Source organism: Macrobrachium nipponense, chromosome 47 (assembly GCF_015104395.2).
Source record: "Macrobrachium nipponense isolate FS-2020 chromosome 47, ASM1510439v2, whole genome shotgun sequence".
NCBI lineage: Eukaryota > Metazoa > Arthropoda > Malacostraca > Decapoda > Palaemonidae > Macrobrachium > Macrobrachium nipponense.
Genome location: NC_087222.1, coordinates 11,978,377 through 11,997,299, shown reverse-complemented (window position 1 = coordinate 11,997,299; position 18,923 = coordinate 11,978,377). Strand labels below are relative to the sequence as shown.

At 38.9% G+C, this 18,923-nt stretch overlaps 2 protein-coding genes across 2 annotated transcripts in view; one reads left to right on the top strand and one right to left on the bottom strand.

Moving 5' to 3' along the window:
- LOC135204527 (zinc finger protein 239-like) overlaps positions 1-9,287 on the top strand; it is a 181,900-nt gene extending 172,613 nt beyond the window's left edge. Inside the window, exon 4 of the mRNA XM_064234692.1 lies at positions 7,743-9,287. Within this exon, the coding sequence (XP_064090762.1) occupies positions 8,277-9,287 (1,011 nt within the window). The 5' untranslated portion in view covers positions 7,743-8,276. The remainder of the gene's footprint in view (positions 1-7,742) is intronic.
- The window catches only part of LOC135204712 (zinc finger protein OZF-like), a 489,243-nt gene that overhangs the window by 65,286 nt on the left and 405,034 nt on the right, over positions 1-18,923 (bottom strand). The gene's annotated exons all lie outside the window — the stretch shown is intronic.

Genomic DNA, 18,923 nt, shown 5'->3' with positions numbered 1-18,923 from the left:
TCCTTCCTTGTCAGTAGAGTGTCACTTTACCTTCAGCCGACGATGTGCTGCGTGCTGCCCTCTGCCCTGTTTGCCGTTTGCTTTGCTAAACATCACTCTTTGCTGGTGGGTTAGTACTCTCTTTTATTCAAGGGTCTTATACCAAGCAGCTTATTGAGCTGTAGGATCCCGACCATGGCAGACCAAAGTTCAAACTTTCGTGGTGGTGCCACCATCACTAGTGTAGGTGGCCGGTAACCGCCCACTTCCGATAAACAGGGGTTAGTTTTGCGCTGATGGGTGTATGTAAAACTAGACTAGTCAAGGAGATTTATGATTCTCACTCTAGATCAGTGATTCTCAACCTGTGCACCGTGGCACCCTTCTGCATCACGACTATCCCCAAGTGCACCGCAAAAATTTCATGGATAGGTGTATAATCATTCTCAGAGTAATTTGGTTTTCTGTAATTTCCAAATACTCGGGCAATGGGTATTCCCAATAATTATAACAATAAACGGGAGTCTTGCTGAGCGCCTGGATCGCTTTGTTTCACTGGCACACGAGCACCAGGGCGAAACAAGGCCCGCATCTTGACTTGCAAAAGTCAAGTTTTCTCGCCGAGCATGGGAAGTCTTTTGAATTCTAGCACTCGCTGAACACTCATTATCACGAGTGCTTATATAGCGATATGAGCTTTTACCAGTACAGATGAGTTTGCTCTTCAGTCTGGTTTGGAGTTATGCAAAGCTTGGTATTGTCTTGGACCTTAGGGTTCAAACACATAGGACAGTAGACGCAGAATCCCTCTTTATTCTTCTTCTTAGGGCTTCGGCCTCGAAGGAGAACTTTTAATTAGGAAGAAGTGATAGGTCATTGTTGATGATTACCACTCATAATTATGTAGTGGTGATCTGCTCAGCTCATTTGACTCGGCTCTGCCAGCTAGCCTGCCGAGATGAGTGCTCAGCTCTACCACAAACTCTCTGCTCTTGATCAGTGCGAGTTTTCACAGGGGTCATCGTCTTTGTCATCTCACTCCTCACCTCCCGCTTCGAAGGTTTCCGCAGCCTAAGAAGAGGAAGGTAGTTTCTCCACCCCCAAAAGTCTCACCTCGAGACTTCAGAGAGTTTGGATCCTTTCCTTAGGGAGGAAGCAGTTGGCTGTCTCTTCAGCTCACTTGGTCCTTCTGGAGTGGGAACCAAGACGCTATCCCTAGAATATTGTGTCTCTGAGTCCCTGGAGTTCAAACCCAAGTTCGTTATCTTGTCTCTGGTTCCAAGGGCGTGTTGGCTCATGGAAATGGGGCTGTGTCTCGTACTCGTGTACAAGTCTCTCCAAGTGTACAGCCTCCAGCGGGGGGTCTTACACCCACAGTCAGTGATGGGTAGTCTTCTCTCCATCATGACAGTGGTGCAGGGCAAAAGAAGGGACTGAGTCGCGTTGGTGGCTTGGACCCACCTGTGAAAGCCAGGAATGGTTATTCTTCAAGTGTCAAGATTGATGTTACTGTCCCTTGGGACAAGGCATCTGAAGGAGATTGGGGAAGGTTCTCTGTATAGTCCTTTTCTTTAGGTTCGATCACAGAGAAGATAGATGCATAGCAAGACGTGGCAAGAACTGCCAGCTTTTATTGCATTTAACTCCACTCAACTTTTGCTTGTGATTGGGAGAATGAAACGGTTGTAAGGAGTGAGTGAATACTTCGTTTGACAGAATTCAGAGAAGAGCGAGCAAGAACAGTCAATCCTCCTCTCTTTTTTCCCCTCTACTTTCTGGGTCACACTGGGATGAATGACGGAATAAGAGGAACTCTACAAAGTCTACTCCCCAGAGTTCGAATCCAAGAGCCTATGCTTTTGGTTCAATCTTAGGATCTTACCGAACATATGTCAATCTGTTAGGAAAAATAGCGCTAAGAAGTTTGAATGCCTCTCCAGTGCTACTGTTTTGAGAAAAACCAGTTCGGCTTGAACTAGTCATGTTTGGTGTCCTGTAATCACCGTAGAAGTCTCCCTTTGATACAGCTTCACCTTCACTCTCTTCATTAGAGAATGAAAGAGGTCTGCTTCCAGTCCTCATTCTTGTCATTCAAATGGAGAAGAATTAGGCTGGAGCTCGATTTACAGGAACCTAAAAATATACTAGTATGTTCTCCTCATGACATGTTATCAGTTGCACTGTCCGAGTAATAGGCGCATATCTGTAGGTTAATTCTTTTGGTATGTGACCGAGAGAAATAGTACCTTCTCTTAATTAACCTGAAACTCAGGACAGCCTTTCAGGTCTCCCAAGAGTTTCCAATTTTAATTTTGAGATGCCTACTTGTATTGTTTGCCAACAACACCACAACATTTGCATTATCACCAAACAAGACGATTTCTTTCCCTCCCATTTCAGTTAAAATGCAGATTCTTGAGTGTATCTTTTTGTGCTTGATACCTCTAAGCCGAACGCATTCCAATATGGAATGCACTACCAGGCAATTCAGTATAATGAGTCGATCGAGGGGCAGAGTACTGCCCTCTCTCTGAGATTCTGTTCATCTTAATATTTATTCTCCTCTATCGAGGATTAACTACTGATCCGAATCTCTCTGACTAGCCATCACAGACCTAGGTCTGTGGTTGGCTCGGAAATCTCACATAAGGCCCATGTCTTGTCCTCTACTTTAGACATTGTGAGAATTTTCAGACAGAGATATATCTCATTAGACTCATTATCATCTTTCTGTTACCATATGGTATAACAGAAGTCTGTAGTCCTCTGTTCCATCACACCTGCCCCATTGGCTGCTGCAATGACTCAGAATGATTTTCTTCAGACAATTTGAGTTTTTTTCTTCTAATATGTATTATCTAATTTGTAAGGTGTTCAATTATTCTTTGTTCACCCTGAATTGAAAATGAATAACGGAAGACTTCGCCTGTTTACCGCCCGACTAGCTCTGCTTCCAGAGTAGATAGAAAAGTTCCTCTCTGATCCAACTCATAAAAAGCAGTTCTTCAGGCAGTACAATCCCTGTGTCTTCATTACTAAAAGACTCTCCACCTTCATTGCAAGCACCAACTTTCTTGCCAGGCAGCAATGAATTAGTGGAATAACTTTTTCAGTCCTCTGTAAAACACTTGGGATTAGAGCCGTCTTCACTGGTTGGTTTCATCGACGGGACTTTTTCTTTGATTAGAATCTTGAGAATTCACTTCTCTCCAATTCAACTGTGAAGTTGTAGGTCCACATTCACCTTAGTCACTCACTAAGTAGTATTGTTTCTGATTCTGTGAGATTGAATTATTGATGAGAAACTTCTCTGTCTTACCATCACAGGGTCCTCAGTCTCTAGAAAGCATTTCATTCTCGTCTAATGTGCACATACCTCACAAGAATCATCATCTCATCTCTTGACAGGTTCCTCTCAAGCCCTCTTTACTCCCTCCTCGTCATTCATCCTCAACACATGGCCTGTACCATCTCAATCATGACTCTCTTATCACCTCTGTAATCTTTACTAAGCCTGCCCTTCTTCTTACTTCGTCATTTTCCAATCTCTCATGCAGCGATATTCCTGTAATCCACCTCAGCATTCTTATCTCTGTTCTCTCAAGCTTTACTCCCTGTTTTCTTCTTAGAGCCCAAGTTTCTGCTCCATACATTAACACTGGTCTTCCCACTGTGCTATAGATCTTGACTTTTAGCTTGGTTGGCATTTTCTTATCATATACTACTTCAGTTACCTCTCCCCCCATCCCTTGCAGCTTTTATCTTACTGTCAACTTCAGCCTCACATCCTCCCTCTTGGCTTAATGTAGATCCTAAGTATTTAAACTTTTCCACCTGTTTTATAATCAAACCTCTTCTTCCTTGTATTACTGTACTGCATCTGTCTTCCCTACTGCTCACCAAAACCTCTGTTTCATTCACATTCACCTTTAAAGTACCCATCTCTTAAGACTCCTGCCACTCTCCAACCCTTCTCTGTAGGTCTTCCATAGTTTTGGCAATAATCACCAGATCATCAGCATACAACAACTCCCACAGCTCTTCATTCCTGATCTTTTCACTTAACACACCCATTACCAGCACAAACAAAAATGGGCTTAATGCTGACCCTTGTGTAATCCAACACTAACTCCAAAGTTTCCTGTTTCCTCAACTGCTGTTATCACTTTTGTGCTTGTTCTTCGATATATCATCTTGACCAGGCTAACCAACTTTTATGGGACTTTCCTCTTCCTCAGACACCAAAACAGCACTTTTCTTGAGATTTTAGCATATGCTTTCTCTAGGTCTATACCTCAAGGATGCATATTTTCAAATACCCATCCACCAGTCCTCTTGCAAGTACCTCCACTTAATCTTTGGTTCAGAGCACTTTGTTTTGGGCTCCAAACCTCTTGCCGCTTGTTTGTCCTTGTTCAGTTTGGGCCATGGGCCATTTCACCTGTGGTACACCTTCTGAGGTATCTCAATGATTAGCTAGTCCTGGCAAAATCTTGGTCATAGTTGCTCCTGGAGATAGAATGACTTCTTGTGTTTTGTCAGGACCTTTTTGTAGCAATCAATTTGAGAAGTCTGATCTTACACCCAAGTAGAGGGTAAAGTATCTCATATTTGGCCATGCTGACAGATGCGGTAGCAGCAAGAGACTACCCCTCAGACTCACATATTAGCAAGTTCAGAGAGGCAATGCAGTTATTCCTGTCTCAATAGGAAGAACCAGCTCGGCAGTGGCAAGTCATTCTCGGTCACCTGTTATCCTTGCAGAAGCTAGTCCCTCATGAACAGCTTCACCTTTGTTCTGTTCAGTGGAGAATGAAGGAGTTTTGGTCTCCCATTAGGGACTCCCCATTCTTCCTGATTCCTTTCCCAAGTAAGGAAGGACTTATTTTGGTGGTTAGATGACAGGAATGTTGTAATAGTAGTGCCATTAGGCACTCGAAATCCTGTGATGCTTCTGTTTTTGGATACATCAACAGAGAGAGAGAATGCACACCTGGAAGAGTTGCTGATTTCAGGTGTGTGGAACCAGACCTTCGTACACCTTCACATCAATATTCTGGATCTCAAGGTGGTATTTTTGGCTGCACAAGAAGTTCAGGATCCAGTGATGGGGAACTCCATGGTGTTTATATAAAAAATACAACTGCACAGTGTTGGCATAGGTTAACAAGCAGGTGAATTGCTTTCCCTTCAGCTCCACATGTTGGTGGTGCAGGTTCACGTGTGGGCGGTAGCACACTCAGTAGATCTGTCAGCCAGGTAAATCCTGGGGAACCAGAACAGAGCGGCAGACGAGCTTAGTTGCCAGGGTTCAGAGATAGGGTCAGAATGGTCCCTGCCCACAAGACATTGTAGAAAGATTGTTCGATTTTGGGGGCTTATTAGCTATAGACCTCTTTGCAACCTGGCACAATGGAAAGCTCCTGGTGTTCTGTTCTTTTGTGCTGGACCCAGGGGCAGCAATAGGAGAGGCTTTCCAACACCCATGGGACCATCTCCAAGGCCTATGTTTTTCCTCCATTTTGTCTGATTCATTGGGTGATCAACAGGGTCATGATCACCCCAAATCTCAGGATGATCCTGCTAGCTCAACTTTCTTGGGTAACAAGAGAGATTCCCCCTTGGCACAACCTGCTGTACTAGCCGCTCATAGAGAGGTATCGCCAGGCTGTGAGAGAACTGTCACTTCATGCCTGGAGACTATCCACCATCTCCTGTGAGCAAGAGGTTTTTTCTCCTCACACAACAACCAAGATTTCTGGATACCTTTGTAAATCTTCAGCGGCTGTGTACTAGGGGAAAAGGGTCATCTTCTGTGATTGGTGTCATTGATGGGGTATCTCTCTGGTCGGATCTCCTCTTCAGCAGGTAGCAGACTTTCTTGTCTTTCTTCACTGAGAGAAGTTTCTCTTCGTCACAGCTGTCGGGAGCTACAGAGCTGCCCTTGGACTAATCCTTTGCTTAAAGGGTGTGGATATCTCTTCCTTGTGGAGATCTCCATGCTGTTGAGAATCTTCAAACAGTTTAGCCTTCCCAGGGAATTCAGTCCCCCGGAGTGGGATGTGGCTCTTGTTTTACGGAGCCTGACTTGTGTACCCTAGCCTTTACAAGATTCATCAGACAGGGATCTGACCTTCAAAATTGTGTTCTTGCTTACCCTGGCATTGGCAAAGAGAACTGGTGAACATCATGGACGTTCCTTCAATGTTAAACACTTGAAGGGATGAGGATCTGTCACACTCTAGTTTGTCCCAGAATTCATAACGAAGACTCAGAATCCATTGATTAGAGTTCTTTTTTATCCCCTTCTTAGAGGACTTTGCTGATAGTGATCAAGCGAATATGCTACTGTGTCCAGTTCGAGTGTTGTGGTGCTTTCTAGAGAGGTTTCAACATCTCCGTCCTCAATGTCGACGAATCTTTGTTTGTACTTGCTCGACCAAGGAAGAGGTGTCCAAGAAAATAGTCTCTTTCTGGATTTGTGAGAAAATCAAGGGAGTGCACAGTACTTCTGATGAGGTAGATAGGAGTACTTTCTGAGTAAGAGTTTAGAAGGTTTGGGGCATTGGTCAATCCCTAGCATTCTGGAAGAACCTGTCGGTTCCAATAGTACTAAGGGTGGGAGTGTGTTCATGAAATACCACATTCACATCCTTCTACCTTTGGGATGTTGCCCATGGGTCCATGGACACCTTTTCCTTCCTGTGGTGGCTACTTAACAAATTGCGTAGCTCACCCAGCTCCCCTAGAGGGACAGGTAGCATCTCGCCTAAGGTGTTCTTAGTTACAAAGAGAGTGTGAGTGACTGGCCTCCTCCCTTTCTCTTTTTATACCCCTCCTTGCCTGCAGGGCAGAGGGAAGGTTAGCGAATCGTCACATGCTGAATGGGCGTGCGATGCAGGTGAGCTACATAACTAAGTACTGTACCCTGTCTATAATCTAGAAGTCTGTAGATTAATAGATGCATGTCCATCCCCTCTCTCTAGCAAAGGCAGAGAGGGGCTGACAATAAAACAAAACACTATAGGTTTATCCCTACTCACTCTTCTTAACAACCAGTTAACCCATTTCCAACATGCACTGAAAGATACTCCCTCATAAAAAGCTCCGGTTCGTAAAGCTCTGAAAAAAATGTCATATTTGAAGAAATGTAGCAGCACATACCTTCCAAGACTGTCATCAGTGTTGCTGGTCATAATAGCTACTCTTGTATTGTATCCACAATAACAATCAGTAGAACTAATTTGAAAACTTTCATCTCTCTTCAAATTACTACTCAATTGACCCTTACTATTTTTTTTATTAATATCTACCACATCTGTGGATAATATGGTGTTTTGTATAGCTGGGTCACATATAATTAAGCATTTGCTGTGTACTGTACCCTTCCTGCTGTTACCCCACAAAACTGTCATGCTGATATCTTGCATTTTCTATTCTTGGCTTCTGATTTGTTAATAAGATATGTTCATAAGTAATTTGTATTGTAATGTCAAGCTAAGAAGGTTTACAGAAGAGAGGTGGTGGGCATCAATATTAACTGTTAATCTATTGTTGTATTGTTGCCTCAGGAATGTTTTGATGCTGTGTCTGGACAATGTTTGGTAGGATTGTATTCATGTTTGGATAGAACTATCAAATGCACGCTTTGTTAATCGGCCTGAGACCTTTATGGGAATCTGAATTGAATTTGAATTATTAATTTGCTGCTTCAGGTTCTGGCATTATGTTTCCTAACTCTGTGTTGCATTCTTTGATTTCAGATTCTCCCTCAGAAGAACCTTCCTTCCTTCGACAGTTTTGATTAGCATCAGGATTTTGGGAAATGTATGTTGTTTAATGGTACTACATGGAACATTACCAATAGCAACTCTTAAAGTGTATGAGACAACAGTGAATTATTGTATGCATATTTAACAAATTTAAACAACAAGTAAAATTTGTTTTGAATATTAGATTCATACATCAGCAGTGACATCTGGTTGTAGTCTTTCAAGATATTGTACTTAATTTTTAACAGATTTATTCAGTAATTATTTGTAAACAATTGTGGGTTAAGAGTTGTGAATTGAACACATTGTCATTACAGAACAGGACAGGACATAAGGCTAAAATGAATCCAGAACATTCTTTAGAATTTCCTTTGAAAAGTGAAACTGAAGGTGCATTATCACTACCTTCCATAAATCAAGAAAACAGCAACTTGGCTGCCTTTAGTGGAACCAGTGATGGAGACTTTTTGTTTCTGGATCCATTGATGGACATCAAAGTAGAACCAGAGGAATTCTGTGAGTCTAATGAAGATGATCGAATATTCAAACGAAATGAATTCAATAGTGAATGAAAAACAACCACAAACTTGCAAAAAGGAAGTAAAACAAGAAAGAAAGATTAGTCACAATGGAGAGAAGCCTTTCAAATCAACTGACTGTGAAAAAGCATTTTACAAGAAAATTAATTTTACAAGGGATATCACAAATCCTACCAGAGAGAAATTCATATGCAATGACTGTGGGAAAGCATTTTCCTGGAAAAAAAATCTTATAGTCCATATGAGAATCCACACTGGAGAGAATCCATTCATGTGCAAGGAATGTGGGAAAGCATTTTCCCAGAAATCAGATCTTACAGTTCATATGAGAATCCACACTGGAGAGAAACCATTCCTGTGCAAGGAATGTGGGAAAGCATTTTCCCAGAAATCAGATCTTACAGTTCATATGAGAATCCACACTGGAGAGAAACCATTCCTGTGCAAGGAATGTGGGAAAGCATTTTCCCGGAAATCAGGTCTTACAGTTCATATGAGAATCCACACTGGAGAGAAACCATTCCTGTGCAAGGAATGTGGGAAAGCATTTTCCCGGAAATCAAAACTCACACTTCATATGAGAATCCACACTGGAGAGAATCCATTCATGTGCAAGGAATGTGGGAAAGCATTTTCCCGGAAATCACATCTTACATTTCATATGAGATTGCACACTGGAGAAAATCCATTCCTGTGCAAGGAATGTGGGAAAGCATTTTCCAGAAATTCAAACTCAATTCATATGAGAATTCCACACTGGCGAGAACCATCTGTGCAAGGGAATGTGGGAAAGCATTTTCCCATAAAATCAGTCTTTCAGTCATATGAGAATCCACACTGGAGAGAATCCATTCATGTGCAAGGAATGTGGGAAAGCATTTTATCAGAAATCAGATCTTACAGTTCATATGAGAATCCACACTGGAGAGAATCCATTCCTGTGGCAACGGAATGTGGGAAAGCATGTTCCAAGAAACCACATCTTCAAGTCATATGAGAATTCATATGGAGAGAATCCATTCATGTGCAAGGAATGTGATAAAGCATTTTCCCGGAAATCAAATCTTACAGCTCATATGAGAATCCATAATTGGAGAAAAGAAAAAGCCATATATGTGCAAAACGAATGTGGGAAAGCATTTTCCCAGAAGTCACATCTTACACGTCATATGAGGTTGCATACTAGAGAGGAAAAAGAAACCACATGTATAAAATAAAGCCAGTTAAGGCAGAGATCTATCAAATTACCAAACTATATGACAGATCAAAATCACTCACAAAATCTGCTCAAGAAAATAAGGAAAATAAAGAAAAAATAGGATATGAACAAATGAGTGGAAAACTGGCAGAACACCAAGCCAATATAAAGGCCCTAGCTTCACAAATAGGAAATAAACAACAGAAGATAAAAGTAAAACACATAAATAGGTAGTTTGGTGAAAATCCAAAGATTGTGTACAGGAAGATTACGAAAGAAACAGTGGAGGTACGAACACCACCGAGCAAGGAAGACCTAGAATTGTAAGAGAAGAAGAATCACAGCAGGAAACACCCACCTTCTCCTTAAGAGCTCTGAGACTGAGCTCCTTAACAAATGTAGGCCCATCTGCTGTCTATCAACAACCTACAAATAGGGTCAAAGGAATCATAGCAGATGAGATCTGTGAACAACTAGATCAAGGCAAATATATGGAAAAAGAACAAAAGAGATTTACAATAAACAAACTAGGCACTAAAGATCAACTGCTAATAAACAAAACAATATTAGAAGATTGTAAGAAAAGACAAAGGAACCTTAATATGGCTTTGATAGATTACATGAAGGCATTTGACACTGTGCCGTGCACCTGGATATTCAATTTTATGGAGTTATACATCAATGAGGAAAGAAGATCTTTCTTTGCGGCACAGACGAGTAAGTGGAAGAAAATATTTTCAGGGTATACAAAGTTGCCCAGTATAAATGAGATGCAGATTGCTGCCCTCAAAGCAATGGTAAACACCGAGAAACGAGCCCTTGGATATAAGGCTAGTGGAATATAGAGGTGCAACCATAGACCCCAGGCTGGGGCCCATTGCACCTGATATAAATTTAAAATTACGAATAACATAGCAAGCCAGAGAGAAACCATATAGTTGCTCTATATGTCAAAGAAGTTTTCTCAACCAAGTCCTCTCAAAAGACAAGAGAATTCACACTAGACAGAAACTGTTTACTTGATCTCTGTCCAAGTAGTTTTTATTACATGATTTTATTTAACTTCACACCTGCGTCTGTTTTGAATGAAGGTGTCTCAAAAGGTGTGTGAAAACTCATGCTAGAAGTCATATCCTGTATCTGCATTTGGTTTCCAAGAGTTCTTTTTCATTAGGTTTTTTCATAAGGTTCATCTTAGAATGAATGTGTTAACTCAGAAGAAAGACGATGTTGAAACAGTTTTTCTCTTGTAGATTCATAACATATGTGAGCACTCATGGAGGATAGATATTGTTCTTTTACACTGCATGTTGTACTTTGTTCTTGTATCTGCAAATCACAGTCATTGGTTCTGAATGCCAGACTGTTTTTCAAGGTGTCAAAAATACACAAGCAAAGTCACTCATCAGAGAGGATGTTCAGTTGCACTGACAGATGATTTGTTGAGTTTTGCACCCCAAAGTAAGTTGCACTTGATGTTGAGATAATTATTGTGAACTTGTCTGCAAAATCTATAGAAAATAGGCAACAGCAACCTAAGGGACGATAAAAAGAAAAGCCATATTTGTATTTTTATGATGCAATTCATGAGCATCATCATTGCTGTTACTCAAAGAAGAGAAGGAGAATCTGGAGGAGGGTCTCACTGAAAATGCAGATGAAGGTTCTTCATTTGCAGTCTTTATTAGAAGTCAAGGCAGAGCCAAAGTATTTTGGCCAGAGTGAATTTGATGCAAAATGGTTGTGTAACCTTTATGCAAAGGTAAAATAAATGACTTTTAGGTTTTTCTTACAATTGTTTTCAATGAACACTGTACAGTGCTAGGTTAAGAAACTTTCCTTTGCCTTCTCCACTCTTCTTGTTCGTGTATTTTTTGTATGATTCCAAATAAAGAATTAGTATTGTCTTTTGCTGACATGAAGTTTTCTTCCTTTTTTGTTATTCAGCATTGTGCATATATGCACATGAATAATTGTAAGCTTGAATATTACCATGAAATGTTATTCTTAGTGGAAATAGAAAGGGATTGATATCTTCATTAAACTTCAATGAAATTTATTTCATTGAAGTTTTATTTGATTATTTTTTATAATATGTTCTTGGTTTTAATCTTCTACAAAGAATGTGCTACAGCATTTGTAAGTAAATTCTAATGCCTTGTATTCACTCACTAAATACTACAGTGGACTGTGTAGTATTTTGTTTTAGGTTAACCAGTCTGAAGTGTTGAGACTAGACTAGTTATGAAATGACTAAAGTAATGCATTATTCCGATTAGATTAAAACTCTTTTTTTATTTTCATTTCATTGTATAAACTTTTGAAAATATTGATAAATAATTAAAAAATTGTTTTTGTACATAAAATTTTCATTTGACCCCATTAAAACTTAGATAATATCAGAATAATATTCTACACAGCCAAAAGTGAATGAATGCACCAAGTATCTGGTCCCAGTGCACCAACTTCATTCACATAACTCCAGGATTATTTTCTTTGATAAAGTGAGTCAGTTTAAAAAGTCTGAATAAAAAAACAGAATATTACAAAAACCAACAAACCCTCCTACTATGAGGAGAAGTTTAAAACTTGACTATCTTACCAGGTAGCTACCTCTTAATTCAAAACTGTTTATATAGTGGTAGTTAACCTCTAAAAAAAGGATTGTGCTAACTACTCCTTTGGACCTGTGGTTGGCTGCTCAACAAATTGTGTAGCTTACCCAGCTCCTTTATCAGGACAAGGTGGCGCATCTCTTAGATTTGCCGTTGGGGAGACAGGAGAAGAATGAGGGAGTGACTGGCTTCTCTTCTCTGCCCCTTCATCCTTCTGCTTCGGGGGAGAGAGTGGATGGCTGGAAAACTCATGACCGATTCATTTAAGTTTTGCAATGGAACAACCATTCTATTTACCTTTATAGAGTATAAAAGCAATCGCCCCTTTCCCTAGCAAGGGGAGGTCCCTGAGAAGAAGACAACCCCTCTGCTTATATTTGCCTTACTGTCTTTTAACTCTCGGATTCATCCCAACTTGACTTTGTGTGGGGTTATGTTTCTTCCTTCATTCAAAAAAGCCCAGAAGTCTGGCAACCGATCACACAGACTTCTTTTACCTGAAGGTCTCTCGAAGACTGAGTTTACTTGATGCTTGCATGGTTTCTGCATAATGAGGTATGGGAAAAAAATATCTAAACTATTACCAATGCCTAGTCCAAGTGCCTACTATTATCCCAAATAGCTGAAGGTATGATTGAAGGCATATTGACAGCAGACTCGATATGCAGTAATAAGCCAAAAATAATTTAGACCTCTGCAGACCTGATCCGAATGTCAATATGAAACCAAGTTGTACCTTGTTAGAGATTTTAAGTTCTTGGGGTTATTACTTTTTTAACATTTAAAGCTACTTATTATCCCTTGCCGTACGGGTGACAAAGGCAACCCTTGTCGTTTTGTTTCTGAACTTCGGTTATGAATGAACATTGTAGGTGGTAAATATAATTGCTATAGTGGATATTGACAGGATAATTTACTGAAGAACTAAATATTGAGGAGACTTTAGTTTCACTGTCCTAACTTTCATTTAATCACTAGTGTCACCGGTCTAGTTGGTCTTTGTGAACATAGCTGTGTGGAAATCTAAGTGTTGGAATAAGGTACCTAACTACAAAGCCACATTATGGCCCTCTATTCGGTCAAATGGAATGGAGGGCCTAACTAAAGTAGGCAATTTGTAGAGAAGTTTTTCTGTTGGGTTTTAATGTCATTTGCGCAATTTGTGACTCAAATCCTCGTAAGATGACTACATACTAACTGACGTACACATGGTGGTTCTGAGACAACAAAATCGTTGTTACCCTTCATTAAAACCTGCACAATGGACAAATGTACTGTTTCTCCCTTCGCCTGTTGGTTCCTGGACTTCCTGTAGTCTTCTCTCAGGCTCTGGCATACTTGACCTTCAACTAGTATCGTTGATATTAACAGGAACATTAGAATTAAGACATTTGACCTGTGATGTACTGGGTCAGGAATATCCTCTCTCTCTCTCTCTCTCTCTCTCTCTCTCTCTCTCTCTCTCTCTCTCTCTCTCTCTCCTTTTGACAATAGCTTCTGTATTTCAGAGTTAAAAAGTGTTACTACTTGAAGGAACTTATGATTCTAGACTCTACATTAAATTATTAAGGAACAATCCTACTGTAAATTAAAAGCTGGAAAATGGTCCGTTTTAAAGGTTAACCAAATAAAAGCAAAATGGAGCTACTTTCAATGAACATATTTGAAGGCGGATTTTCTCCTTATTTCGAGCTGAAAATAAGTTAAATGAAGGAAATGATGCTTCCATAATCTGCATAGATTAAATGAAGACCAATGAGGTATGATTCTGTATGAATTAAAAGCTGAAGAAAATTAGCCAGACAGAAGAAAGGTTAGATAAAGAAACAAAATGAGCATCATCAATCTCCCTCTATGTTTTCCATTGACGTCTTTGAAGGCGGGTTTTCCCAGTTCAGCTGATGCCTCCCGATTCGTTCTAGTCTTCCAACTGCTCTCTCTCCTTACACTTCATTCCTCCAACTTGATTGGTCTCCACTTTGCCATCAATCAGGTTTCGACAGAATTACTGTCATTCTCATTCCGTCGGAAATTCGTCCGCTGTCTCAGTTACCAGAACAGTGTGATCAAGAAGCCTAGAAAACCATTTTTTTTTTTACCGAAAATACATTACTATTCATTTGAAGTTAGCGTTTATATATATCTTCTATATAAAGATCCTTTAAAAATAAAAAATGTACAGTATTTTATAGACTTTTAAGCCTAAAAACAATAGTCTTCTTTTTTTTTATAATTCCCAGTGGACGACACATAGACAGATGTTTTTGAGGTAAACGAGTATAAAGTATAAATAGGACAGTGAGATTAATTTTTATATAATATTTAATATGTATTAGATTAAAAGATTTAAGCTTTAATCTTATGTAACAAAAGGGTTTGAGTTGTGATTTGTAAAAACTACCATTGCCTATTTTCTTACATAGTTAATGAAGGATTTCGGTAATTTCCACTAATCATCCTTGAATCATCCTTGATAGGTAATGAGTCTTCATGATTTCCATAATCTACTATCTTGTATATCAAACGGAGAAATATTTTACGAATGAGACCTACTTTAAATCATAGATGATATTCTGTATAGTTACAAGATGCTGCTAGTTAGTTTAAACATCACTATTTGAGGTCAGTCTTTTAAATAAATGGTGTAATAGCCTGAACACTTTGATATGCTTAGAGATGTGGGTTCATATATTTATATTGAGTATTACTTTATCTCCAATATGACGAATTCAGTGCTAGATATTTTAGTCCAGTTTACCATTCAATGACGTCTTGGAAAAATTGTAGAAGAAGACTCGACAAAATCTCCCAAGAATACTTTAACATTTTTAATGTTATATTTTTACGAATACTGAATTCTATAGGAATTAATTCAGGGCAGTAGATCGTATGTTGATTGACTTCTTAGATATGATTTAGTGTTTTCTTTCTTTTGAACTTTTCCGCCAAGTTTCCAAGACTCTTGTTTGGCCAAACTCTGGATTCAGGAAAAAACCACTTGAGATTTCCTACTTTCATTGCAAAATCTCCTGTGACCTCTCCTTACCTCTCCCTACCTCACCTCCCGTGACCTCACCCTGCCTCTCCTCACCTTACCTCACTCCTGTGACCTCACCTCCCATTACCTCTCCTCACCTTACATTGCCATCAACACTGGCACTCTCAGTCCAAAGAAAACTCCAAGAATAAAGACACAGGTTCAGCATCCTATGAGCGCATAGGAGATTTGTTTATTTATGCACACTGACCACATCCTCCTAGAAGCAGTCAGGTAGTCCTAGTCTGAATGACTTAATCAACATTATTCAGTCACCAAGATCAACCCAACCACTTATTCCATCTCTGATCAATAAAACACCAGAATAAATTCACGTAGAAGAATTCAAACTCTTTTTACCTTTTTGACTGAGATGCAATGAAAACATCTCTAACCTGCGACTTATGAGTAAACTGCTGAAAAAAGTACCCACTACATATCTCAAGGAACAAGTTTTCATAACTGGTATCATTCTCCAGTTTTGGTTGCCAATTTCTGCATTTCTCACAAGCAACTCTCTTGGTCACACCTACTCAAGCTGTAGACATTCAAATAGATGGACATTTATGTTACTAATGATGATGGCATTATTGGTAATGACATCACAAAATAATAATAAAAAAACTCCTACTAACTAAACTGCAAAATATTAAAATTTAATTATTTAATAATTGACCAGTAATACTACTGTTATCATAATTCATATTTATACTTGATTGTACTTTGCATAGTTACCAGGTTTATGGTGGACACAACAGGAGTTGCCACTCTACATCAACCAAGAAAGATTCTGTTCTTTGTTATAAACAGAGTCCAGGGATTGAATCCGAAACGTTCTAACCTCAAAAACACCCAGCTGTTTTCTGGGTTCTATGAGAGCACCAACATCATTTTATTATTATTAATAGGGCTTAGTTTTTCCAGACCTCTGAGACTCAAGTAGACTCTTCTCAGGCTGGTCTCAGGGATTAATCCTGAGAAAAAAAGTAAATAAATAAATTAATAAATAAATAAACAAATAAATCAAAAGAAAATAAATAAATAAAATAAAAAAAAAAATTATATAAATAAAAAAAAATTTAGACTTTATTTGAGAAACCTGTCTTATTTAAAAATTCATGATGTTATTAATAGAAAAATCTTTGCTTTTCAGCAGAATACTTTTCATTTTTGAATTCCGCAGATAAATAGATCTTTGCTGGGTCCAATTTGGGCATCAACAAGCAAATGCTGTACTGTCATGGGTGTTTGACATCTGTTACACTTTAATGGGTCAGCATGTGGTGTTGACATTAAGTGACCATGCTAGAATTTTGTGTGTCTATACGGAGCCTTGCTAGGATTACCTCTCTTGATCTTTCCAAACTGTGAGGATGTTCTCCATACATATACTTCAGTTTTTATGTTTTTAAGTTTATTTGTTGTTGGCACTGAGGCCCATTCTCTTTTCCAATCCTGGTAAATCAATGGTTTAACAGGTGCTATCCAGTCTGACACTGGGGCATGTGTAATTGTTGGCGGGATAGTGCAGGCTAATTTGGCAGCTGAGTCTGCATTTTCATTTCCTTTTATTCCCACGTGTGCTGGAATCCAACATATTTCCATTGATAATCCTATTTGGAGGAGTTGATGAATTTTTATTTGTATTTCCTGCACTATTTGGTTTACTGATTTATACTGTCTTATAGCATCTATAGCGCTACGGTGGAGTCACTGGAAATAACAGAGACACTTGCTTTTGCCTCAGATATCATATCAAGAGCTATCTGTACGGCTGTGACTTCAGTAGTAAATACTGATGATATTAAAGGTAGGTTTTTTTTTTATTAACATATTTTCGAATATGCAGATGCTCCTACTCCAACAATTATTTTGGAGCCGTCTGTATATACCATAAATTTGTCGCCTTTTTCTTCTAATGTGCTCCAAAGCATGTTGGCGGTTACATTTGCCTTTTGAGTAGGTAAGACAGGGAGGTACAATTCTTTATTCAATTTAGAATCCTACGGTGGTGGCAATTCTATTGGTGGGTGAAAAATTGGATCCATGTTATGCAAGTTCATTATGTATCTAGCTCTTTTTGGGAAAGAGCTAGTACTATTAACTGCTGTTACTGGATTACAGTCAGCTGCAGGAGACGATCTTGCTTGCATTGAAAGACCTCTTCATATTGTTATCAAATTGTTTCAGATGCTACATAGCTTGAGGTACTGATTCAGATATTAAACAGACCCAAAACCTTACATTATAGGTATGGAAAAATAATGAAGTGGTACACTGTAAATAAATAATTATGTATGTCTGTTTACATAATACTGGAGAGTATAATAATTTCAGAACAGTATATTTCAGTTATATCACCCCAAAAAAAATGGACTGACATGTTGAGTAACCTGCACAAAAACATTTTCACTTTCATATTGCATACTCTATTACATAATTATACTTACCTGATTCCATTGTAAAAATCTACATGAAACAATTACCTCACCATGTTAATTTTCTTGAACATTTAATATAAATAAAAAATTACCATACCTAGTTGATTTCATTAGAAAACTTTAATTTGAATTTAAAAAATGCAGAACATTTACATTAATCATCTCTTAAAATGTTACTCATTACATTAAGCAAGCTATGAAATACAAATAAAAATACTACTACTTGTTACTACAAATACATAAAAATCCACTGTAACCAAATAAAAACCATATTCTCCACAGTCAAGACACCTACTTTAAAAAAAGAAGTATTTGGGAAAAGCAATTATGCTTTGGCTTGGCTACCCCTTCAAAATTTATAAGTGAGCACTTCAAAATAAAATTTACCAATGACAGTAGAAATGAAGTCTTAAAAGGGAGCAAAAACTGGGTCACGGTGAAGTCAAAGAAGTTGGACAACTAAGCAGGAAGAAACCAAGGGAATTAATTAAAGTTTATACAGAAAACATTGCAGACGAGGTCTTGGAAGGGATCATGACAAGAGACCTTAGAACCCATGAGAGGCCAAACCTTGGGGAGCTAAGAAGAGTTTCAACTCGGTTGAAACTAGTGAATGACAACATGCAAAAGGCAGCAGCATCAGAAGTGTGAAGAGAGACACTGGGAAAGGGATTTAAAGAGAGACATGGAGGTTGAGTTCAGGCGGACGACAGGTAGGGGAGATGACAGGCATTTCTTGAAGGAGAAGGGGGGCTAAAAAGCAAGTGAAATGTTCTACGAAGAGGAGTTGGAAGGAATGGAATCAGAACCTCAAAAGCAGATGTAAGAGTGGGTGTATTCAGGAGAAAAAGTGGCTAAGGAGTGATGGAAATTATATATATAAAGAATAAAAATGGAGAAATAAATGATGATGCAGGTGATACTAGAATGACTGAAGCACTATTTTGGAAATATTCAGAATGAAGAGAATGAAAACAAAGTAGAGGATGCTGGCAGGACAGATGAAGCAATAGTGAAGAGGTGAAATGGGTGTTTGGAGGATAAAAAGTGTAAAAGCACCACTGTTATGAATAACAAGCAAAATTCTGGCTGACGTAAATATATGCAAACCTGACACTGGAAGGTACAGGACCTGAAGTGTGAGAACAGAGCTTCATAACTTTAATACCCTTGTTCCAAACCAAGCTGCAACCTTATTATGGAGAAGCAGACTGCTACAAGTCCAAGGGCTCCAACTGAGAAAGTAGCCCAATTCGACCAAAAGAGAAATAGAGAAGTTTAAGAGCAATGAAATAACTCATGATAATTAGGAATTAAGTAGTCATAAATAAGCTTTTAAGGC